The sequence below is a fragment of the Entelurus aequoreus genome, linkage group LG24, assembly GCF_033978785.1.
Source record: "Entelurus aequoreus isolate RoL-2023_Sb linkage group LG24, RoL_Eaeq_v1.1, whole genome shotgun sequence".
In the NCBI taxonomy this organism is placed as follows: Eukaryota; Metazoa; Chordata; class Actinopteri; order Syngnathiformes; family Syngnathidae; genus Entelurus; species Entelurus aequoreus.
In genome coordinates, this window is record NC_084754.1 from 18,226,471 (window position 1) to 18,252,320 (window position 25,850).

The 25,850-nt window shown below is 38.8% G+C and overlaps 1 protein-coding gene across 2 annotated transcripts in view; it reads right to left on the reverse strand.

Annotated features, from left to right (window-relative positions):
* Positions 1-25,850, reverse strand: part of trim44 (tripartite motif containing 44) — a 156,034-nt gene that overhangs the window by 90,894 nt on the left and 39,290 nt on the right. For both annotated transcript variants that reach the window (XM_062036043.1, XM_062036042.1), the window contains exon 4: positions 8,959-9,255. In XM_062036043.1, coding sequence (XP_061892027.1) covers positions 8,959-9,255 — 297 coding nt within the window. The remainder of the gene's footprint in view (positions 1-8,958; positions 9,256-25,850) is intronic.

Here is a 25,850-nt window from a genome sequence, read left to right on the forward strand (position 1 = left end):
AGTGACTTGTTCTATACTAAAAACGACTAATAACAAATCTAACATATTTTCTGGTGTTATTGAAGACTGTACTCATGATTAGAGACTTTTTACTACTTTCGCTCGATGTCCTCAAGGAATAGTGAGAGCTGCAGAAAGCCTGACATCACACTTGCCTCGCGCTGCTTGCTGTTGCTCCAATTGGACTTCCTTTCCTTGAAAGCCTTCACTGTCTTCTTAATATTTGCACATTGCACATTTTGTAGATCGCTGTCCGTGGGTATATCTTGGATATATCTAAATACGTCCGCTCCAGAAAATCGAATGCTTATTGCTTACATCATCCCAACATTCGGTTTCGGCAGCACTGTTTCGGTGGTCAGTCTTTTTTCGGCGGCCAAATTTGCGGTGCATCACTAATCAATAGTGCGCAAATAGTAGGTCATATTTAGCATATAAAGATATGTATCTGCTTTGATTCCTAAAAAAATTGCGAATGTTGAAGGACCGGAAATTACCTGTATGCTGTAGTGCAGTTGCGTACATGTTATGTACATTGTGTAAGTTGTTGACGTAAGTAAGTTGAACATTAAAGCCAACGTAGATCCACGCTGATGTTCGTGTCAAAGAAATGAACAAATTAAAGAGATGGTTTGACAAAACCAGACTATTTGGGAATATCTGTAAAACAAAAATAATGCTGTTTGATAACGGCAAAACAGAAAGTCAAACACAAATGCAAATAGAAGTAGACATTAAAAGGGTAAAAACAAACACAATTTTGTGTGCAATAACAGATGATAAAATTAACTGGATAGCTCATAAAAATATATATGGCATAAGGTGTCAAGAAATATTTCAATGATGAATGAAAACAAAATATGTTCTGAACCAAAAATCACTCCATATTCTAAACTCCTCGCTATTGCCTGAGCAATTGTATAGAAATATGGGAAAATAACTACAAAAGTATGCTTCATTCACTTAGTGTATCGTGTTACAAAAAGGTCAGTTAGAATAATACATAATGTTGAATATTAAGAGCATTCAAACTCTTTATTTATTGAATCAAAATGACTGAAACTCAATGATTTGGTGCGATTGCAAACCACTACAATTGTGTACAAAGCAAACTATAAACTGTCACCCAAGAAGGTACAACACTTTCTAAACAAAAGAAGAGAAATATAACCTTAATAAAAAATCTAACTAACTTAAAACATTTGTATACAGGTACAGTACAACACTTCAAACTTTTAGTATATTAATATGTGGAACTACATTATGGAATGGATTGAGAAAAGAAGTCAAACAAAGTACTAATATGATCCAGTTTAACAAAACCTGTTCAAACTCGAAGTGTTTACAGAGAACAAAAAAAAAGAATCCTAATAAACATTTTGAACCTTAATGAAAATGACATAATCTTAGTCATCTCATTATGTTATTCACAACTTACTTAAAAGGGCTGTTTGCATGTGTCAAAACTCTATATTTTTCTACTACTAAGTTTGAGTAGCAAATTTGTTTACCGGCCCGAATAAAATGAATGGTGTCACGCTGTCTCATCAGTACGCACGTGCAGAGAGCGCGTGCACACATACACAAGCAGTCCAAGAGAAGCAACAAACAATTTGCATTCATGTTGTGTTATAATAGGATATACATTCAATGAAAGCTAATGCTAACTATCCAAACAACAACAACCAAAGCTAATGTGCGTGCATGTGTTATGTACGTTCGTAGTTACGTCATTACCGAATAGAAGCCGAAAGACGGAGGGATATAACGCTTAAAATACATTGGAACGTTAGCGCCCTCTAGGAATCTGTGTAAATGTTGCAAACAGCCCCTTTAACTATTTATATATGAAAACTGTAGTATTTATTATTCATTGATTGTGTTACAAATTGAGAACAGGAAGTGAACAAATGTGTTAGTAATTGCTATAAAGTGGAAAAGTATGATTTATCATTAATTATGATTAAATAAGCTCTGTTTCTTCCTACTCCTTTTCGGAGATGTTTTAATGAGAAAATAGAAATGTGTGATGTATCATATTGCAACTTTATAACTGTTTGAAATAAACTTAAATAACAAAAACAACAACATTCTAATTTTGTGGAAAATACCACAGCAATAATACATTTTTTTTTAAAAGCCAGACAAAAAAAAAAATCCTTTTTTTTTTTGCTATTTGTCTTTAATGGCTCGCTTGAGTATGTAATTCCACAACTCCCTCCGTTGCTGACAGAATAATGTTACAACACAGACTCCTACCGATTTGGAATCATGATAACAGGACATCTGCTGATTGGAGTAAGTGTTGCACTCGTGTATCGGCAAATTCAGAAGATGCTGGCCGCCGTTCAAGGGACCCCAAATTTGCCACAAATTACTGAAGGATTAGCGGAGCTGTTGTCATTCAGACATAAATCGCCAACTGGATAACATCTTGGAGAAGCGGTCTGCTCTGCAAGGTGAAGTTATGATCAATTTGAAGACCAGAAAGGGACAATTAGAGTGAAAGGTCTAAATTTGTTTTTGCATTCTAATCTGGATTTCGTCTTCCTGCTGGAACGGCTAAAGGTTGTTGCTACGAGACTCCCCCAGAGGACAGCGCAGCAAAGAAGCTCCAAATTATTCCCCCGTCTTTTATGGGCATACACATGTTGTTTGTTGCCATTTGTTTGACTGACTGGCTGCGTTATTGCGAAAACACTCCACAAAAGCACCAAGTTCAAGAAACCAGCTACTTGTCAGGCTTACATACACAAACAAGCATTCACGAAAAATATAGGCCATACACTCATGTACCCCATACCCCGGAATCCAAGGCCTTGGTAGCCCCCCCCCCCCCCCCCCCCCGGCGGTATGACGACAACGGAGCAGGGCCCCTGGTAAATGCAGCTTCGGGCCGAATGTCTTCCTCCTTCCCATATTGCAAGTCTTGAGTTTTGTGTGTTGAAATATGTGCTCATATTTTCTTATGATGCTCGCGATCCTTCCTCCAAGTTTACCTTTTTTCCTACCTTTTCATTGGGTGTCACCTTTGTGGCAACCCATCAGTCTTTCTGTTCTGTCTACCTCTATTTGTTCTTGGACGGGTTGTACTGAAAACACATTTTGTTGTACTTTTTAAGTGCAATGACAATAAAGTTCTATTCCAATACATATGCAATAATGTTTGACTCATGGGATTTTGAGGAGATAACTTGTTTGGACAAGGGATCTGACAAAGAAAATTCTAAGATTCCAAAGCGTACACAACCACAATAGGTCAAAGCACTACTGTCGTAAACACTAGACAAGACTACATTAAACACAGCTCAGTGGACATGCACTTAAGAGACAAGTGAATTTTTTGATTATATAATCACATTTGCGCCACTCGTATCCCTGGCATGCAGTCAAACAACCCTCTCTTCACGAGCATACATGTCAAATAAAACAGTGCATCTCTTACGCTGCCAAAATCTGCATTCAGTCTTTGAACTTGGTCCACATTTGTTTAACTACAAAAGCAAACCGCAGCCTACTGGAACCTTTTTGCAGCATCAGGAGCACACTAAATGCACCCCAGCTGACTGTAGCCTATGGTCCGCCAATGTTTTAATTTGTGGCCACTGAGCAGTAAATGCCTCCTCTTCAATTTCCAAATGAGGGACGAGAGAGCATGTTAAGTGCTACTGAGTTCAAATGGATGGGAACATGCAGATATGCTTTGGACCTCCGCAGCAATTAACTTAAGTGCGGAAGTATTGATCTTTAACTGCAAACACACATGGTTTAAGGCAGAAGTCATTTTAGACAGTAGTACTTGTAGAATGATTCTCTGTTTAAACATTAAACGCATTCTGTAATCACAAGCAAAAAAAAAAATCAGGGAGTATTAAAATGTGTTACATTATTTTTAACAGAAATATGTTTTATTTTTTAATTTTTTATCATAGCCTTTAAATAGAGCTTTTGTCAGGAAGCATGAATGTCAAAAAGTGCAATATGGCTTAAAAATTCCATTAATGACACCCTTACAAAAATCCATTTAGATTCAGAGGACCAAATGTGGGCAAAAATAACAACTAAACTAAATCAAATTTGTGTCTATAAGGCCTAACTTAAAGCAAATAGTGTTATAGAGAAGCCAATGTTAGAAGATTATACCAGGAGCTAGAAATATTTTGTGGCTGATTGTATGTCTGTGCTAAAGACAGCAAATAATAATAATAATAATAATAATAATACCTGAGATTTATATAGCGCTTTTCTAAGTACCCAAAGTCGCTTTACATGTTTTTCTGAACCCATCATTCATTCACACCTGGTGGTGGTAAGCTACTTTCGTAGCCACAGCTGCCCTGGGGTAGACTGACGGACGCGTGGCAGCAATTTGCGCCTACGGCCCCTCCAACCACCACCTATCATTCATCATTCATTTCACCGGTGTGAGCGGCACCGGGGGCAAAGGGTGAAGTGTCCTGCCCAAGGACACAAAGGCAGCGATTTTTAAACGGTAAGAGGTGGGGAGCAAACCTGCAACCCTCAGGTTTCTGGCCTGGTTGCTCTACCCACTACACCACGCCGCCCCAAATAAAATGTGGATTTGATGTTGACCTCTTTAGTTTATTATTATATGGGTAATTCTATTTACCATATTTTCTGAACTATAGAGCTAACCGGTATATAAGTCGCACCCACAACATTTTAGAAGAAAAATATTTTACCATGTATTAGCCGCACTGGACTATAAGCCACAGATATATGTTATATAAATGAGTATGTATTAGTGTTGTCCCGATACCAATATTTTGGTACCGGAGGCGGTATAGTACCGAAAATTATTCATTGGTATCGCTGTACTATACTGATACTGGTATACAACCGGTATTACAAGTGGGAGCCGACCATTAGCTCCCTCATCAAGAAGGCCCAGCAGAGGATGTACTTCCTGCGGCAGCTGAGGAAACTTAAGGTGCCGACCGAGATGCTGTTGCAGTTTTACTCAGCCATCATCGAGTCCATCCTGACCTCCTCCATCACCGTGTGGTTCCCCGGCGCCACAGTCCAGGATAAGCATCGACTGCAGCGCATCGTACGTGCTGCTGAGAAGGTGATTGGCTGCAAGCTCCCATTCCTCCAGGACTTGTTCTCCTCCAGGACCAGGAGGCATGTGGGTCGGATCACAGCTGACTCTTCTCACCCTGGACACAAACTATTCTCCCCTCCCCCCTCAGGCAGGAGACTACGGTCCATCCAGACCCACACCTCCCGCCACCTGAACAGTTTTCCCCCTCGGCCATCAGGCACATGAACAATCACTCCTAACAGCAGCTCCTTGAATTTCTTGGATTCCTTCTAAGTCTATAACAAGATGTGATATCTCAGTTACAGCTCTTGTTATTACCAAATCTGTGTTATATGTGTTTTATGTTGCACGATTGCACCAAAAAAAATTCCTAGTTTGTGAACCCGTTCTCAAACAATGGCAATACAACTATTCTGATTCTGATTAGTATGTATAGATATATACAACCCTAGGATGTATAGATACACTCAATCTGCTCAAAGGAAGGTCAGTTTTGTTGCTTCTGTAACGAGCTAAACTGTTTTCAGATGTGTGAACATGATTGCACAAGGGTTTTCTAATCATCAGTTAGCCTTCTGAGCCAATGAGCAAACACATTGTACCATTAGAACACTGGAGTGATAGTTGCTGGAAATGGGCCTCTATACACCTATGTAGATATTGCACCAAAAACTAGACATTTGCAGCTAGAATAGTCATTTACCACATTAGCAATGTATAGAGTGTATTTCTTTAAAGTTAAGACTAGTTTAAAGTTATCTTAATTAAAAAGTACAGTGTTTTTCCTTCTAAAATAAGGACATTTCAATGTGACCCCAAACTTTTGAACGGTAGTGTATATATATATATATATATATATATATATATATATATATATATATATATATATATATATATATATATATATATATACATATATATATATGCATACACATACATGAGTTATGTACTCAGTAAATGGTTATTTATTTACCTTAATTGTTTCCAAACGGTGCCTGTAACACGGCAGTAAAACGGCTGATCAAACAAAACAGAAGTTATCGTCTTGGACCCACGAGCTGTGGAAGCTAGCTCTCCAATCAGCTAAACAGCCTTAATTGGTGGAACCAATCATCTTTTTGTGTCTTTCTTGCCATTTTACAGGTCTAATTTGGATGCCAAAATTGGCTAACTTGTCGGATTATGTCCTCATCCTTCTACTATCAAGGTGAGAACCATTATTTAGGATCTAGAATAAACTTTCACAAGCTCTGAGGGGAGAAAGCAGCTCACCAACTGATGACGTCAATACAGCAGCAACAAGCTAGTTATCTCTGTGACAAAGCGCCGCTAAAAATAGTTTGTCTGCATTAGCGCTTATAATAATCACTAATACTTGGTTATATTCAAGTCACGAAATGTAAATTGTGTATTGTGGCGCTTTTTGATGGTTATTTAGAGGGCTTTATGGGTGGAGTAGTTTGAATAATATACTTTTATTTATGTCTATTTACGAGTTAGAATGCATTAAAAAATACACTGGTCTTCTTGTCTCTTATATGGGAACAATAGGCAACATGTATAAAAAAGTGTTGTTCCCCTTTAAGCTCAACAACTTGCAATTGGTATTTTATTAGTATGTCGCTGCTGGCACGTCCATCAGGACTATGCTGTGTTGTCATGCAGACAATAACTCGTGATTACCGAAAACCCACCTCCTAAAGTGAGCGTGTGTGTGCGTGCAAAAAAGCAAATAGAGTAGTTGTTTTTAAAAGTCACTGTGTGTTCAGCCTGCGGTACTTAATCTAGTTCTTAATGAGACTCTGTATGTGGCTGCAGTGTTTCTTATTTTATTCATGCAAGGAACAATGCTAAAAATAACCAAAAGAACCAAGCCAAAAGCAAGCAGTTGTCTCAGGCTTAATTTTGAACAGCACATTAACTTTAAAATAAAACCAGCAATAGAACTTAAAACCTCCATCCATCCATCCATCCATCCATTTTCTCCCGCTTTTGGGGTTGCGGGTGGGCTGGAGCCTATCCCAGCTGCACTTGGGCGGAAGTCAGGGTACACACTTTTGCCACCTCATCGCACGGCCAAAACAGATAGACATACAACATTCACAAGCTCATTCACACACTTGAGCTCATTACAAAAAAAGTGTTTCCCCTACCTTTATATTGGTTTACCCTTCCCCCATTAGAAGGTCAAATTAATTATATTCTCTAAATAACGCTACAGTACAACAGAAGCCATTGAAGGACCTATTTCCTATTAAAAAAAAAAGTTTGATACCTTGCACTTTTACGAAACAAAATACAGTAAATAGTCTTGTTCGATTAACACAATGGCATGTGAGTTTTGTCTCTACATGGTAGCCAGTTAATTCTCCTCTGCTCTATGTATCAAACACAGTGGTAAACGTATCAATACAGTATATGACACTTGTTATTTTGAGCGATGATGCTTTTTGACTTTGTGGATTATTTTCTGTAGATTTTTTTTTTTTTAGAGAAGGTGACGATTAGCGACAAGTCAGGGAACATTCATTACAAATGGTCTGTGGTTTTTGACGCTGTTCTGTCTTATCATGATTTGTGTTGACAAACTCGCTCCAATGAACTGGTGTAAAACGTAATCTTGGTCTGTAAACACAAGATTTACTTAGTAATTAGTTACAGTACACACTACATAGGAATACAGTAGTCTATGCGTGTCACAAGAATACAGTGTGTGCCTACAGCTACACTCAGATGCGTTGAGTATCATACCTTTTTGCAACTCATTAAGTCTCCTAATCATGAGGCAAACTCTTCTGTGGGCCAAACAAAAGGAAAGTGAAAGTAAAAAGTGAAGTTAAATCAGACAATTTGAAATACTCTGTGGAGAAATCAACATTGGATCCATGCCTGGTCCAAGCCGCTCAAATGCCGCAAACATGGAAGATAAAGTTAGTATCTCTGAACATGTAGAAAAATCTTCTACTACGAACTGGACAGTGATAATTAAGCAGTGCCGTTCAAGGATTTAAGGAACTTTATTGTCATAGCAGCACACACGACACATGAGACAAATTTAACTAATGTTAATTTAATTATTAAAAAATGTAGTATCCGATGTCTCAGATTTAGCCCAATGAGTACCACAAGAACAATTGTATGTACATAATTTAAATACAGTAGAATAGGATATAAACAGATTATGAATAAAATAGAAAAAAATAGGAAAATAGAATAGATTGTGAACCTGTCATACAACTAGAGCGTAAAACAGTGGTCTCATTGTTGAGACTTTCTTCTCCCAATAATCCTGTCTCTGCCCTTCCTTGTTGTCCAGTGTGCAAGACAACCACAGGGCTAAACGTATGTAATCAGTTGTTCCCTTTTCCATCCATCCATTTTGTACCGCTTGTCCCTTTTTGGGGTCCTTGTTTCATTAAATTATTGTATTTAATTATTGTATTACTCTATATTATTGTCCTTCATCAGTTCTGTGTACAGGGTGTGTGACTAAGTTTAAGTTACAACTTACATTAAAATTCTGACTTAGTCTAACAACTGATCTTGTTCATAGCCCAAAAAACACCAGTACAGCCATTCAACTTGTGCATATCTTTGTGTCTGTAATGAATTCTGATATTTGGCCACTGGAAGCTTTTCAGAACCACATATACACTTGTGCATTCATGTGGACATTTATCTGGGTAGTTTGTAAGATATCACATTACCAACAACAGGCATAATGTCCCCAGCCATGGCCAGCCATGGCCGAGTAATGACAATTGTTATGGGTATGCTCAACGAGGCATACGGTGAGCATCTGTGTCAGATTGCTAACCTTTTCCAGAGTGGTAGAGCCAGTATTGACTGTGTGAGAGGGGTAAAATGCATAATGTGAATGGAGGAAAGGTTACCGTTAATATATGGACTGGTCCTGGTGCTTCTGCGAAGTCCTCTGCTGCCCGGACAGGATCTCCTGTTGGTACCTGAGTCTGTTCCAGCATGCAAATCTGCTTAGTGATGCTGGCCATCTCTTCTTGGAGGTGCTCAGTTTGAACAGTGATCTCTGCAATTTTCTCTGCAGCAGATGCAGTCAGGAACGCCTCTTTGAGATCCACAAGGTGCAAGGTCCTCTTTTCTTCAAGATGTACTAATCTGCGAAGTTCATCGAACTGGGTGTTCACATACACCTCCAATTGCTCTGTAGACATCTGAGTTATAGAAGGAAACACACACAAAAACAGTACATGAATGGAGATAGCAAACATAAGATATGAAACAGAGCACAGACACTAATGTCTACAATACTTTCACACTTCTTCCATCAGTCAACATTTTTGAAATCGTAGTCTTCAAAAAGGTAGTAATAAAGAACAACCAAGTGCAGATGCAATATTTTCACAAAAGAAGGAACAAAAGTTAATTTTCTTAAAGTGAGAGCCTTCATGCTGATGTGGGCCGAAAAGAGAAAGAGTTGGACATCCATCCATCAATTTTCTACCGCTTGTCCCTTTTCGGGTAACGGGGGGTGCTGGAGCCTATCCCAGCTGCATTCGGGCGGAAGGCGGGGTACACTCTGGACAAGCTGCCACCTCATTGCAGGGCCAACAGGGATAGACAACATTCACACTCACATTCACACACTAAGGCAGTGGTTCTTAACCTGGGTTCAATCGAACCCTAGGGGTTCGGTGAGTCGGCCTCAGGGGTTCGGCGGAGCCACCGCCACGCAGGTCAAGACACACCCGACTCATCGTGTAAAAAAAAACTTCTCCTTATCGGCGTATTATGGATACCCCCCAAACAATGTTCCCTTTAATTTTTCATCTGATTTGCAGGTGTGTAATTTGTTGTGAGTTAATACACTGTGTTGGTTTTGTTCTTTGAACAAGGTGATGTTCATGCACAGTTCATATCGTGCACCAGTAAAAAAAACATAACTTTGTCTTGAATTAGAAAAAAAACAACATTTTGGGGGCGGCGCGGTTGGGAGAGCGGCCGTGCTAGCAACCTGAGGGTTCCTGGTTCGATCCCCACCTTCTACCAACCTTGTCACGTCCGTTGTATCTTTGAGCAAGACACTCTACTCTTGCTCCTGATGGGTCGTGGTTAGCGCCTTGCATGGCAGCTCCCGCCATCAGTGTGTGAATGTGTGTGTGAATGGGTGAATGTGGAAATAGTGTCAAAGCTATTTGAGTATCTTGAAGGTAGAAAAGCGCTATACAAGTATAACGCATTTACCATTTATTTTTCCCTAAAGAAGGGTTCGGTGAATGCGTGTATGAAACTGGTGGAGTTCGGTACCTCCAACAAGGTTAAGAACCACTGCACTAGGGCCAATCTAGATGCATGTCTTTGGAGGAGGGAGGAAGTCGGAGTGCCCGGAGGGAACCCACGCAGTCACGGGAAGAACATGCAAACTCCACACAGAAAGACCCCAAGCACGAGGATTGAACCCAATGCCTTCTTATTGTGAGGCACATGCACTAACACAGGGGTGGGCAATTCATTTTTACCGGGGGCCGCTGGAGCAACCCGAGCACTGCTGGAGGGCCACATCGACAATATTTCAATTAAATTTTGCTCAATATTATTTTTGATATATACCGTAAGATAAATAATAATAATAATAATAATAATAATAATTAATAATAATAATAATACTTTCATTTAACCTGACTTAACTTTATACCAAAAGCACTGCTTTGGAAATCATTTGTACCCCTTTCAGAGATCACATTTAGTTCCCATTAAACATCCTCATGTTGCACAATGAAATGTAAGCATAGGATGAAGTGTGCATTCCTGTAACTTTCTCTAGTAACAACATTCCATGATTAATATTAATAAATTAACATGAATAATAAATGACAGTAAAATAAGCACACGTATGACTCAGGAGTCATAGTGTAACTTTGTGTGGTGTTTGAGTTGTCCAACTTTTTGTGTGGCCATAAACGCACCAGTGGTTTAGTGGTATGCGTGTTGGTGACAGATGACAAGTTGGTTTTGGCCTGGTTTGTACGGCAGAAAATGACTAGTTTTTCGAGATAGAAGTGTTTTACACATGTTTTTGGTGTGGTTATGGCCGAATATAAACAGTTTTGCTCAATAAAGTGATCGACATAATTCCTGTCCTCGAAGCATCTCGATAGACGTTACAATAATTGAACAGTGTTTAATTGAACGGTGTTGAGGAACACCGTTGGGGCCGCTTGTTGTCACTGTTACTCAAAGTTGCTTTGCAAAATTACACAGAATAAATGTGTTTATTTTGTTTAGAATTCAGATGGAATTTGATTTGGTGTGCGGCATATATTTGCTGCGCGCATAGGACGCTTGAGCAGTGCGCAATTGTGCAGGCGCGCACCTTAGAGGGAACGTTGCTTGGCAGTCCATGTCTTGTTGAAAACACGCCATTCGTCATCAACTTTTCTCTTTTTAGCGTCTCGGTTGTAAACCGTGCATCGCTTGTCGCTGTGCACCTTCACTCACAGGTTACATACGGATAAATAACACTTTTCAAAATAAAAGCAGCACAGTTGTATTGCGCGCACGACATAGATGTTTTTTCAACTTTATTTTGTAATTTGTGATTGCAGCTGTTCACATTCACTCACAAGCACGCACGCGCATACGTCCACACCGAAGTAATACAAATAACGCTTTTCAAAACAAAAGCAGCACCGTTGTATTGCACACTCGACATAGATACTTTTTAAAATTTATTTTGTAATTTATGATTGGCCTCACGCGGGCCGGACAGGGACGTACAAAGGGCCGGATGTGGACCACGGGCCGCAGAATGCCCAGGTCTGCACTAACACCTGTTCCACCGTGCTGCCCTAAATCTGACATCTTTGTTTAAAAGACAACAAATAAATGAACCAGTGGCGGATGCTGGTCTCTCAAAGCTCAATTTCGGCCTACATCATAAAATGTGTTGGTTTATTTATACGTAATTCTACCCTTCTTTCCTTTTTAAGAAAGTGATCTGTGACCCTGTCGTACCAAGAAGGCGTCTTTTCCAGGGATTTGACAAGTGTCCTCTTAAAGGCCAGCAGAGCTAGGCTGCTTGAACGGCCTTGGCCCATGGTGTTGTGGGTGTAAGACTTGAGCCACTTTAAACAGGAGAAGCTCCTCTCTACACTTGCAAATGTATATCCAATCGTTGCCACTAATGACAATAGTTTGTACACCTAATGTTGTCCAGGGGCTTCCATGCCTGTGTGCATTTGTGTGCATTATAAATGTATGTTTGTTGTTCAATAAAAATAAATAAATAATAAAAACATTCAAATGATCTGCCATTATGTGCAGGTTGCTACCTAGCTAGCTCGCTAGCTGGGACTGGCGCGAGGCTAGCGCGAAGTGTGTCCGCCTGTGAGTGCTTTGAGACGGTGGAGGGACTCAGCAGCACCCGCTGCTCGGTAGGGACAGAAACTGCAGAGTGAAAGAAGTCAGTCTCCAAACACAAAAAAACACCAGAAAAAGAAGCTCTATTTGTCGCTAGTCGTTTTTAACAAAGAAAATGTTGCTAAGAGGATCAGGAAAGTTTCCGCTTCAACTCAGAACAACAGAATGAATATGGAAAAATGCTCCCACGAACGTTTACAACGCAAGATCGCTGATTTGTTCATTTCGCTGTCAATCAAAAAGGGAATCAGCCTTAGACAGATCATCTAATCATCATGCAGAAGTTGAGCGTCTGGGCCGGCTGAGGCGAGCCCACTGCCCCATAGATCCCCAGAGACGCTGAGCGTCCGATGGGCGGGACAAAGCCCAGCATTTATCCAATGACTCGTCTCGTTTTGCTGCAGTGTATGAACTCTGTGTACGTCCAGCGTCTACACCAGGAGTCCCCAAACTTTTTTACTCGGGCGCCGCATTGGGTTAAAACAATTTGGCCCGGGTGTATGTATATATATATATATATATATATATATATATATATATATATATATATATATATATATATATATATATATATATATATATATATATACTGTATATATATATATATATATATATATATATATATATATATATATATATATATATATATATATATACATATATTAGATATATACTGTCTATATATATATATATATACATATATTAGATATATACTGTCATATATATATATATATATATATATATATATATATATATATATATATAGACAGTATATATCTAATATATGTATATATATATATATATACAGTATATATATATATATATATATATATACAGTATATATATATATATATATATATATATATATACATACATATATATATATATATATATATATATATATATATATATACATATACATATATATATATATATATATATATATATACATATATATACATATACATATATATATATATATATATATATATATATATATATATATATATATATATATATACATATATATATATATACATATATATATATATATATATATACATATATATATATATATATATATATATATATATATATATATATATATATATATATATATATATATATATATATATATATATATATATATATATATATATATATATATATATATATACATATATATTAGATATATATAGCGCACTTTCCACGCACGCGATGTCACGTTATCGATGAGAAAATGCATTTTTAGACAATATGATTTGCCTGAGCGGCTAGGAGACACCGTGAGTAGCAAGCGGTACAAAGTGGATAAGAAAAGATAGAAAATGTATTTTTATTTTTATTTTTTAATACTTGGGACTTCCCGCGGGCCTGATTTTGGATGCTGGCGGGCCGGATTCGGCCCGCGGGCCAAAGTTTGGGGACCCCTGGTCTACACTGTTTAAAGCACCGTGAAGCTGCGGGAATGAGAGAGAGGAAAGCCGCGTCGTTACCACTGATAAGAAGCTGATTCTTAACAAAAGAGTGCATTGTAGCGCATATTTAATCAATAACATGTACCGTATTTTCCGCACTACAAGGCGCACCGGATTATAAGGCGCACCTTTAATGAATGGCATATTTCAAAACTTTGTTCATATATAAGGCGCACCGGATTATAAGGCACACCTATGCATCCATTAGATGGAGCTGCGCTAAAGGGAATGTCAACAAAACAGTCAGATAGGGCAGTCAAACTTTATTAATAGATTACAAACCAGCATTCTGACAAGTCTGTTCACTCCCAAAATGAATAAACAGCTGTTTTATTATTTTCCCCGAGGTAAAGTCAGTGACGTGGTGTTTTGTTTATCTTTTAACAACAGCAAGGTATAACAGTAGTGCAACATTTATATCACATAGTGGAGGGAAAATTTTCCCTGATTCAATAAACACGTAAAAAACAGTGATATTGTTACGGTAAATCAAACGTTAGTGCAATCACAATATAGTAACACTCAAAATAGTGCAGAGCAATAACAATATATCAATAACTCAACGTTGCTCAAACGTTAATGTCACACAACACAACACACAAAATAAACAGGTAAAGCTCACTTTATGAAATTATTCCTCATCCACGCATCCCTCGAATTCTTCTTTTTCAGTGTCCAAATTAAACAGTTGGGCGGTTACGGCATCCAACACGAAGTCATCATTAATTGAGTCAGTGTCGCTGCTGCTCTATTCCCGTGTTCTACTGCGTGACTGATCGTCTTAAGTTTAAACTCTGCGTCGTAAGCGTGTCTCTTAATAGGAGCCATTTTGGGGTCTTTACATAAACTGACAAATGGAAATCAAAACGGCACGCCTCGTGCAGTCATATATCCCAGCATGCACCGCGCGCTTCTTCTTCTTCTACGGGGGCGGCTGCTTACCGTAGAAGAAGAACTTCTCCTACGGGGGAAAAAGAAGTTGGCGGCTGCTTACCGTAGTTGCGAGACCTAAACTTTATGAAAATGAAGTTTAGGTTTGTTGTGGCTCAATATTGGTCCATATATAAGGCGCACCGGATTATAAGGTGCACTGTCAGCTTTTCACAAAATTGGAGGTTTTTAGGTGCGCCTTATAGTGCGGAAAATACGGTACACACAACACTGTATATTAATCACTTATTTCTTTGACATTTTAGGGGAAGCTCAGCTTTCCTTGCAGTCTTACAGCAATCGCCTCTGAAATGAACATACACCATCAGTTCGAGTGAAGAAACCTGTGTCTTGTAGTCATCCTCTGTTTTGATTTTTCACATTAGTACTGTGAAATGGTACAGTCCAATCAGCACCACATTTTAGTAGTTATTTTATGGCCCATGCTACAATCATCCTCAAAGTTGTGTGGAAATATGTTGAGTAGTTTTTGCGTCAACAGTATACATAAACTATTCACCAAGTGCTATTCTTAGCACTTGATGGAGGCGACACATAATTCACAGTGACAAGAAGGATGTGCACATCACCTGCATATTTCAGTCTAGTTAAAAGGGACTAAATAGGACTTTTGTTTGCTCCCCTCTGTGCAATTAGTCTGAGCACATTAATAGCAGTGCAGCCAAGCAAGCATCTCCCTCATGCAGACCAACAGACTTCAGTTAGTAAAGTGGAAGGCAAATGTGATCAGATAATATAATACCATCTTGCCATAAGTCAAACAAGTGCAATGATGCAAGGTAATCACTTCACAGGGCAATGAAAGTGTGGTAATTGTCTAATTTGGCTGTATCTTTTTTTGCTTATTAATAACCCACAAGCATCCCAATAAACAAACCTACACACCGAAACACACGTAAATGATTACTTCATAGTCAGTACCTGTAATTGTAACCATTAATTAAGTATACAAACAGCTCTAAGACCTCTTCTAACCAAATGTATAGGGTCTTATTAAATGCTTTATTTACTAATAGCTTGCAAATATAGATTTGTTTGTACTGTAAAAACTCAAACAAGCATGGGGAGTAGTAGGGCTGGACAATTATTTGACATCAAATCAACATTGAAGTTTCAATTACTGCAATAACCTAAACGCAAGAGGCTGAGTTATTTTGTCTTTCTCTCCTCCGTCTTGGAAACAGCCAAAGCAGTCAGTGCGGTATAAACAAAGATAACTTGTGTTGTATTGTATTTTGTAAATATTGTACAGTATTACAGCATCACTGTACAGTATTTGCAAAATGTTTTAATGGTGATTGTGTATAATGGCTGAAGGAACTTGACAGCAGTTTGAGGCCTATAAACTTACTTCAAAACGGGTTGAAGCAAACATGGCTGTTGTACACATAAAGACAAATATTTTTGAAAGTAAATGATTGTATATTGTCTTATGTGTGGAAACTTCATACAATAATATTTTGATTGGCATTTGAAAAATAAGATGACTTCCTTCACTCATTATTTTAGCAGTTTTATGTATTTAAATTAATACAATCTAAAACTCGCAACTCAAATCACTATCGCAATTTTTAGCTGAAAAATTATCAATTTCATTTTTGTTTAAAATCATGCTGAGTATTTATATGAACCTTAGAAAACTGTAGTATTGATGTAATCATATTACCAGTGTTGGTAATATCAGCGTTATTTTTTTCAGTAATAAGTATGTAATTAATTACTGTACATATTGTTGCAACGCCGCTACCGAGAATGTGAAATGGCTCATTACTACAGTTTGGATGAATAAAACGCAATGTGTCAGGTTTCGGCCACACATCAGCTGCCTGCAGAGAGAAAAGGAGACCGGGGGGGGGATGATGACGTCGTTGTAAATGCGCTGTCTCATTGCACGCTCTGACTGACAAACAACAAGCGCGCCATAATTGCGACGAGTCCAAGCCAGGGAAGTTCAAAAGTAGCATTCTCAAACTGTACGTACCGGCACTACTCTTCGCTCATTGAAATTAAAGGCAAGAATGTCTATGTGACGTGCACACTATGCCCAGGAAAAAGTGATTATCCACATCTGCCCTTCGGCCACTCGAATCGCACCTTACATCAACACAAGCCATAATGACAATTGCTGCTGCTGCTAACCCAATCCCACCCCAAGTGATGCCAATTGTTTAATCAGATTCATCACATTTTGGAATTTGGATTAATCATGATTAATCGCAGGTGATTACTTGCTTCCATTATTAAAATTAGCTTAAGAAAAGACCCCAATATTGGTACACAAATACAATTTTACTATCAGAGCCTTATTCAAGAAGATTTTTAAATGTTTACTTTATTTGCCCAAAACTTTGTAACACTTTTATTGAAAGTTCTTTCAGGCTGCATTTTTGTACACAAGTGAAGAGAATTGCACTACTTAAAAGCCAAATGTTCCTTCGTGTCTTTTTACCTAAGTTTGCATTTTTGCAACTGTATTGGGTTTTGTACTTTCAATATTTAAAGGCCTACTGAAACCCACTACTACCGACCACGCCGTCTGATAGTTTATATATCAATGATGAAATCTTAACATTGCAACACATGCCTATACGGCCGGGTTAACTTATAAAGTGCAATTTTAAATTTCCCGGGAAATATCCGTCTGAAAACGTCTCGGTATGATGACGTTTGCGCATGACGTCAAGGGTTGAAGCAGACATTTTGGAATAGCACGGTGGCCAGCTTAAGTCGTCTGTTTTCACCACATAATTCCACAGTATTCTGGACATCCGTGTTGGTGAATCTTTTGCAATTTGTTCAATTAACAATGGAGACTGCAAAGAAGAAAGCTGTAGGTGGGATCGATGTATTAGCGGCTGGACTTTGAGTTGGATAGCAGACGCACTATCCGACGCTAGCCGCCGACCGCATCGATGATCAGGTGAAGTCCTTCGTCGCGCCGTCGATCGCTGGAACGCAGGTGAGCACGGGTCGTGATGAGCAGATGAGAGCTGACGTAGGTGGAGAGCTAATGTTTTTAGCATAGCTCTGTCGAGGTCCCGTAGCTAAGTTAGCTTCAATGGCGTCGCCAGGCTGGACAGCATTAACCGTGTGGTTACAGGTCCAGGGTTTGGTTCGGTGTCTCCTGATAGTAATATTGTTGATCTTCTGTCTATCCTTCCAGTCAGGGGCTTATTTCTTCTGTTTCTATCTGCAGTTAAGCACGATGCTATCACGTTAGCTCCGTAGCTAAAGTGCTTCGCCGATGTATTGTCGTGGAGATAAAAGTCACTGTGAATGTCCATTTCGCGTTCTCTACTCTCATTTTCAAGAGGATATAGTATCCGAGGTGGTTTAAAATACAAATCCGTGATCCACAATAGAAAAAGGAGAAAGTGTGGAATCCAATGAGCCCTTGTACCTAAGTTACGGTCAGAGCGAAAAAAGATACGTCCTGCACTGCACTCTAATCCTTCACTCTCATTTTCCTCATCCACGAATCTTTCATCCTCGCTCAAATTAATGGGGTAATCGTCGCTTTCTCGGTCCGAAACGCTCTCGCTGCTGGTGTAAACAATGTGTAAATGTGAGGAGCCCTTCAACCTGTGACGTCACGCTACTTCCGGTACAGGCAAGGCTTTTTTATCAGCGACCAAAAGTTGCAAACTTTATCGTCGATGTTCTCTACTAAATCCTTTCGGCAAAAATATGGCAATATCGCGAAATTATCAAGTATGACACATAGAATGGATCTGCTATCCCCGTTTAAATAAGAACATTTCATTTCAGGAGGCCTTTAATGTTGTTACTTTACGGAATATTTTTTTATACATTTTTATTTCTTTGCATATCATATGGCACACTGCAATCAATTGTGTACAGATAAATCCCCAATTTTCTAAAATACTGTATGTAGCGTTTTTATTCTTCAATCAGTTAATATAAACATATTTGTTAAAGCTGTTATGAGAAGTAAAAGTGTATAAAATAATGAAATTAAAAATAACATTATAGTTACTTTGCTGATTAACTAATTACTCTTACAATGAGGTAACTGAGTTACAAACTCAATACATTTTGGGAGAAGTAATTTGTAACTGTAACTAATTTCTTTTTTGAGGTAAGATGGCCAACACTGCTTGTTACTGTCATAAAAATACTTGTGGTGGTAAGTAAAACGTACATCCTTTAGAGCAGGGATGCCCAAACTTTTTCAAAATAAAAGGGTTGTGGGCCAAAAACAGTGATTTTAAGTGCACAACAGCACCATGAGTAAGGAGTTTAGCCCCATACTGCCATTAGATAGTGAATATGTTCATGTTTAATAAATGGCGATTACCGTTATCTCTGGATTATATAAACCGCACATTTTTCCTGCGCTTTGTACCCTGCACTTTATACAGTGCAGCGAATTCACAAGCCACCAATAAATTCAGCCTCATTACATCAGACCGATCAAATTCTCAGTTGACAAATTAAATTGTTCGCATAAAATCAAATGTACTCACACAATCATTCAGCCACTTAGTGTGTTATAGACTCAATGTTGTCCAAGAGAAGAAACAACAAAATGCACACGGCGCAGCTCCAAAGTCAAAGACAATTGATCTGGCCATCAAAAAAATAATAATATCCACCACCATTTAGCGGAGCCTGAAAGGCCAGAGGAGGACGAACACTGTGCTCAATGACCTCTACAATAGGCCACTGTATGCCATGTTACAGGCACTGTACAGTATGTTGTGAATAAGCGCAAGTGCCTGTGTAAATATTTCATGTTTCAATGTTTACACCAGTGGCTGATAGACTTGTGCAGCCAAAATATGTACAAAATAACATTTGTCCAAAAATGAGACGGGCTTATATTTAGATATGCTTTACAGCCTGGAAAATACAAACCCCGTTTCCATATGAGTTCGGAAATTGTGTTAGATGTAAATATAAACAGAATACAATGATTTGCAAATCCTTTTCAACCCATATTCAATTGAATGCACTACAAAGACAAGATAGTTGATCAAACTCATAAACCTAATTTTTCTTTTGCAAATAATAATTAACTTAGAATTTCATGGCTGCAACACGTGTCAAAGTAGTTGGGAAAGGGCATGTTCACCACTGTTACATGGCCTTTCCTTTTAACAACACTCAGTAAACGTTTGCGAACTGAGGAGACACATTTTTTAAGCTTCTTAGGTGGAATTCTTTCCCATTCTTGTTTGATGTACAGCTTAAGTTGTTCAACAGTCCGGGGGTCTCCGTTGTGGTATTTTAGGCTTCATAATGTGCCACACATCTTCAATGGGAGACAGGTCTGGACTACAGGCAGGCCAGTCTAGTACCCGCACTCTTTTACTATGAAGCCACGTTGATGTAACACGTGGCTTGGCATTGTCTTGCTGAAATAAGCAGGGGCGTCCATGGTAACGTTGCTTGGATGGCAACATATATTGCTCCAAAACCTATATGTACCTTTCAGCATTAATGGCGCCTTCACAGATGTGTAAGTTACCCATGTCTTGGGCACTAATACACCCCCGTACCATCACAGATGCTGGCTTTTCAACTTTGCGCCTATACAAATCCGGATGGTTCTATTCCTCTTTGGTCCGGAGGACACGACGTCCAGAGTTTCCAAAAACAATTTGAAATGTGGACTCGTCAGACCACTTTTCCACTTTGTATCAGTCTATCTTAGATGAGCTCAGGCCCAGCGAAGCCGACGGCGTTTCTGGGTGTTGTTCATAAACGGTTTTCGCCTTGCATAGGAGAGTTTTAACTTGCACTTACAGATGTTAAGTTAAAGTACCAATGATTGTCACACACACTAGGTGTGGCGAAATTATTCTCTGCATTTGACCCATCACCCTTGATCACCCCCTGGGAGGTGAGGGGAGCAGTGAGCAGCAGCGGTGGCCGCGCCCGGGAATCATTTTTGGTGATTTAACCCCCAATTCCAACCCTTGATGCTGAGTGCCAAGCAGGGAAGTAATGGGTTCCATTTTTTTTATAGTCTTTGGTATGACTCGGCCGGGGTTTGAACATACATCCTACCGATCTCAGGGCGGACACTCTAACCACTAGGCCACCGAGTAGGTAGCGACCAACTGTAGTTACTGACAGTGGCTTTCTGAAGTGTTCCTGAGCCCATGTGGTGATATCTTTTACACACTGATGTCGCTTGTTAATGCAATACAGCCTGAGGGATCGAAGGTCACGGGCTTAGCTGCTTACGTGCAGTGATTTCTCCAGGATTTTTTGAACCCTTTGATGATATTACGGACCGTAGATGGTGAAATCCCTAAATTCCTTGCAATAGCTGGTTGAGAAATGTTTTTCTTAAACTGTTCAACAATTTGCTCACGCATTTGTTGACAAAGTGGTGACCCTCGCCCCATCCTTGTGTGTGAATGACTGAGCATTTCATGGAATCTACTTTTATACCCAATCATGGCACGCACCTGTTCCCAATTTGCCTGTTCACCTGTGGGATGTTCCAAATAAGTGTTTGATGAGCATTCCTAAACTTTATCAGTATTTAGTGCTACCTTTCCCAACTTCTTTGTCGCGTGATGCTGGCATCAAATTCTAAAGTTAATGATTATTTGCAAAAAAAAAAATGTTTATCAGTTAGAACATTACATTTTCTTGTCTTTGTAGCATATTCAACTGAATATGGGTAGAAAATTATTTGCAAATCATTGTATTCCGTTTATATTTACATCTAACACAATTTCCCAACTCATATGAAAACGGGGTTTGTACATTAGTTGGCCTTGTGGACATGCCATCAATGATTGTGTGAGCTTGCAAGACGTCAGTATGAATATTTATTAAATTAGGGAAGCCACCCTTTGGCAAGCCAAACGAGACAATTCGGCAGGACAAATGTGGGCCCTTTTTTAGAGCATAAAAACAATATACAGTATGTGAATGTGTTTTGGTTGAAATCCAGACTTGTGGCCATACTTAGACAGGTGAACTTTGTTTTACAATACCAAAAAGTCTTTATGATGAAGTAGCTAATTGATAGCATGAATCAGCTTCCCAGGAGACTTCATGCATCCTATCTGTAGATGAAAACCTCAAAGGCAGGCCATATGTTTGGCTTTCGAAGCAACTGAACTACTCACAGCGACACCTGTTTATTCTATCAATCTGTTCACCACCTTGGATCTGTTTAGCTTTGACTCATTACTTAAAATTAAATTTAAAAAAACCCTCAATAAACAGATGGCTCCAAGGCAAATAGCGTGACGTGAGACACCTCAAAGTCCTACAAGCAGGATTCCTACTCATTTAATTGCTGTAGTCAATGTACGGTACATTTGTAGCTCGGCCCTTCGTATTCCATTGCCATATTGTATCTGTCATTCTTTATATTCTAGGTTCTGGCTTTATCTTATTAGCAGATTGCAGTTCCTCAACTTTAATCCCCGCATAGCTAAACAGGCTGATATGACCACAATTTCCACATAGTGTACGAGAGGAACACTGCACTGCGTATGGCCAACAGTTGAAGTTTGTAACAGTCACATTTGAGATGGAGCACTGAAACTACAGTAGAACTTCACATGTACTGTAGGTGTGCAAATTAAAGAAACCAAATTATTTAAGAAATCAGACTAATTTAGTGCGTGAAAAGTATATTCAAACTCATATTCCTCAGTGTCAGTACCACTTTGAAAGCTTTTGACTAATGGGCAAATCTAGCTTTTTAGCTTTCAAAAGAGCCCAAAGCTTTGCTTCTACCTCAAATGGTTCAATGACAGTTTTACTTTACTTTTTTATACTTTTTGACCAAAAAAATCCCAGAATACCAAATGCTTAAAGACTATTTGTATGCTATGATTGAAAAACACATTCACATGGCAGTACAATGATGAATCCCAACATATACCTCATTGTAAATATAAATCTGGTGTATTGCAATTGTATAAAATACCTGACAGATGTCGTGTCCCAATAACTTTAAATACTAATTAACTAAAATCTGAAGTATCGGAAATTATAACTCTTCCATGCCACTTTCTTAGAATGTAAGTGGGGTAAAAACAGTGAGCATTAATCTCAGAAGAACTACGCTCTTCCCATTAGCTAGGCCACAACAGGAATTGTAACATAAATCTGATTTCCCTTATTATCTTATCTGTCATGATCTGTCACATTCTTTCACTACCCCTCATCTATCTCTTTAACCTCTCATCGAGTACCTTTGACCTGAACGGCAGATGGGAGGCATTGATGCCAGACAAGTTGCTCTTTGTCTTTTGTTTTATCTAGAGGCATAGTTTCTCTGAGAATGTATAAAGCTTGCAAAGAAATGCAGTCAAGCTTGCAAATCTTCGTTTGCAGTACTTCGAGCTGACGCCATTAAATGAGGCCTCAGGAGAGTATGTTCATGAAAGAAGAGTTAGATGGGATATAAGAAATGTGGGATTAGAGAGAAATTACCTGCAGAGGCAATACATATTTCTCCATTCAAGTTACTGTTGTGTAAGACTATTAATGTAACATCAGAAACACTTGTAACCGGTATTGAATGAAAAAACGCTTTTACCAGTTATGATGATTAGAATGATGTGTCGAATAGGCAAACTATATGAAAGATGTAATTCAAAGAGAAAAACGACTGATACTTAGAATGTTTCTTCAGAAAAAAGATGGACTCTATGGTTAACTGAAAAAGGAAAGGGTCTCAGATGTCCCGTTAACAATTCACATGATACAGATGAAGCAATAGACTCAAACAGAATCTGGTGTACTTTGTGAACCACTGCAAAAAAGGTCATTAGTGATGATAAAAAATGCAATGCCATGGGAGTCAAAGGGATAAAGTGCAATAACACCATGTTCCCATTGCTTCTCTTAGCCATCACACATTAAAGGCCTACTGAAACCCGCTACTACCGACCACGCAGTCTGATAGTTTATATATCAATGATGAAATCTTAACATTGCAACACATGCCAATACGGCCGGGTTAACTTATAAAGTGCAATTTTAAATTTCCCGCGAAACTTCCGCTTGAAAACGTCTATGTCTGATGACGTTTGCGCGTGACGTCAATGGTTGAAACGGAAGTATTCGGACACATTGTATCCCAATACAAACAGCTCTGTTTTCATCGCAAAATTCCACAGTATTCTGGACATCTGTGTTGGTGAATCTTTTGCAATTTGTTTAATGAACAATGAAGACTGCAAAGAAGAAAGCTGTAGGTGGGATCGGTGTAACAGCGGCTGGCTGCAGCAACACAACCAGGAGGACTTTGAGTTGGATAGCAGACGCGCTATCTGACGCTAGCCGCCGACCGCATCGATGATCGGGTGAAGTCCTTCGTGGCGCCGTCGATAGCTGGAACGCAGGTGAGCACGGGTGTTGATGAGCAGATGAGGGCTGGCGTAGGTGGAGCGCTAATGTTTTTATCATAGCTCTGACGAGGTCCCGTAGCTAAGTTAGCTTCAATGGCGTCGTTAGCAACAGCATTGCTAGGCTTCGACAGGCGGCACAGCATTAACCATGTAGTTACATGTCCAGTGTTTGGTTCGGTGTCTCCTGATAGTAATATTGTTGATCTTCTGTCTATCCTTCCAGTCAGGGGCTTATTTCTTTTGTTTCTATCTGCATTTAAGCACGATGCTATCACGTTAGCTCCGTAGCTAAAGTGCTTCACCAATGTATTGTCGTGGAGGTAAAAGTCACTGTGAATGTCCATTTCGCGTTCTCGACTCTCATTTTCAAGAGGATATAGTATCCGAGGTGGTTTAAAATACAAATCCGTGATCCACAATAGAAAAAGGAGAAAGTGTGGAATCCAATGAGCCCTTTCACCTAAGTTACGGTCAGAGCGAAAAAAGATACGTCCTGCACTGCACTCTAGTCCTTCTCATCCACAAATCTTTCATCCTCGCTCAAATTAATGGGGTAATCGTCGCTTTCTCGGTCTGAATCGCTCTCGCTGCTGGTGTAAACAATGGGGAAATGTGAGGAGCCCTTCAACCTGCGACGTCACGCTACTTCCGGTACAGGCAAAGCTTTTTTTTATCAGCGACCAAAAGTTGCGAACTTTATTGTCTATGTTCTCTACTAAATCCTTCCAGCAAAAATATGGCAATATCGCGAAATGATCAAGTATGACACATAGAATGGATCTGCTATCCCCGTTTAAATAAAAACAATTCATTTCAGTAGGCCTTTAATGAATACATCAAATAAAATATTCTATAATGAAACAATTATTAGGAAGACCTTCAGTAAAATAATTCACTGAACACAGTGAGTAGATCAGAAAGTAAAAGAGGTCCTGCAATTAAGAAAAGTCTGATGTACTTTCAAGAAACTCCACATAAACAGAGACGTCAAAGTGAAGCGGTACGTGGGGATGTTTAGTTTCCGATATTTTTTACAACTATTATTTTTTTGTGATAGAGTGATTGGAGCACATACTTGTTTGTCACAAAAAGCATTCATGAAGTTTGGTTATTGTATGAACAGTGTATATGTTTCTTTTACTTTTTATTCATAGTTGTATGTAAAAGTGGCTGGTTGCATCAGCTCTGCTTCTTTAATGTCTTTAATGTCCTTTGTGTTCTTTGATGTTTCCCTCTTACACACATGTAAGAGGGATGTGTGCTATGGCTATGAGTTGTTTTTTCCCTTGGCCTCAGTCTGGACCCCCTTATATTGAATTTGTTGGCACCGTTTTGTAACCAAAAAAATCTCACTTTTTTAGAGGTTAAATATGTTCTAGACAGATTAACCCCATCTTTAAAAAGTCAAACACCTACTTATGGCGTTTCTATGTGTTATGAAAAGCTGGTTTCAACCAAATCAATGCAATTATCTGTTATAGTGCATGTAAATATATATCAAATGTGTGCGTATCGGGCGGCGACTTGGGTTTCCGGTAAGATGGGGGGCTATGCTTCAAGAAATAAATGCCATATTTTGCTTAAAGAACATTATAGTTTATATTATAC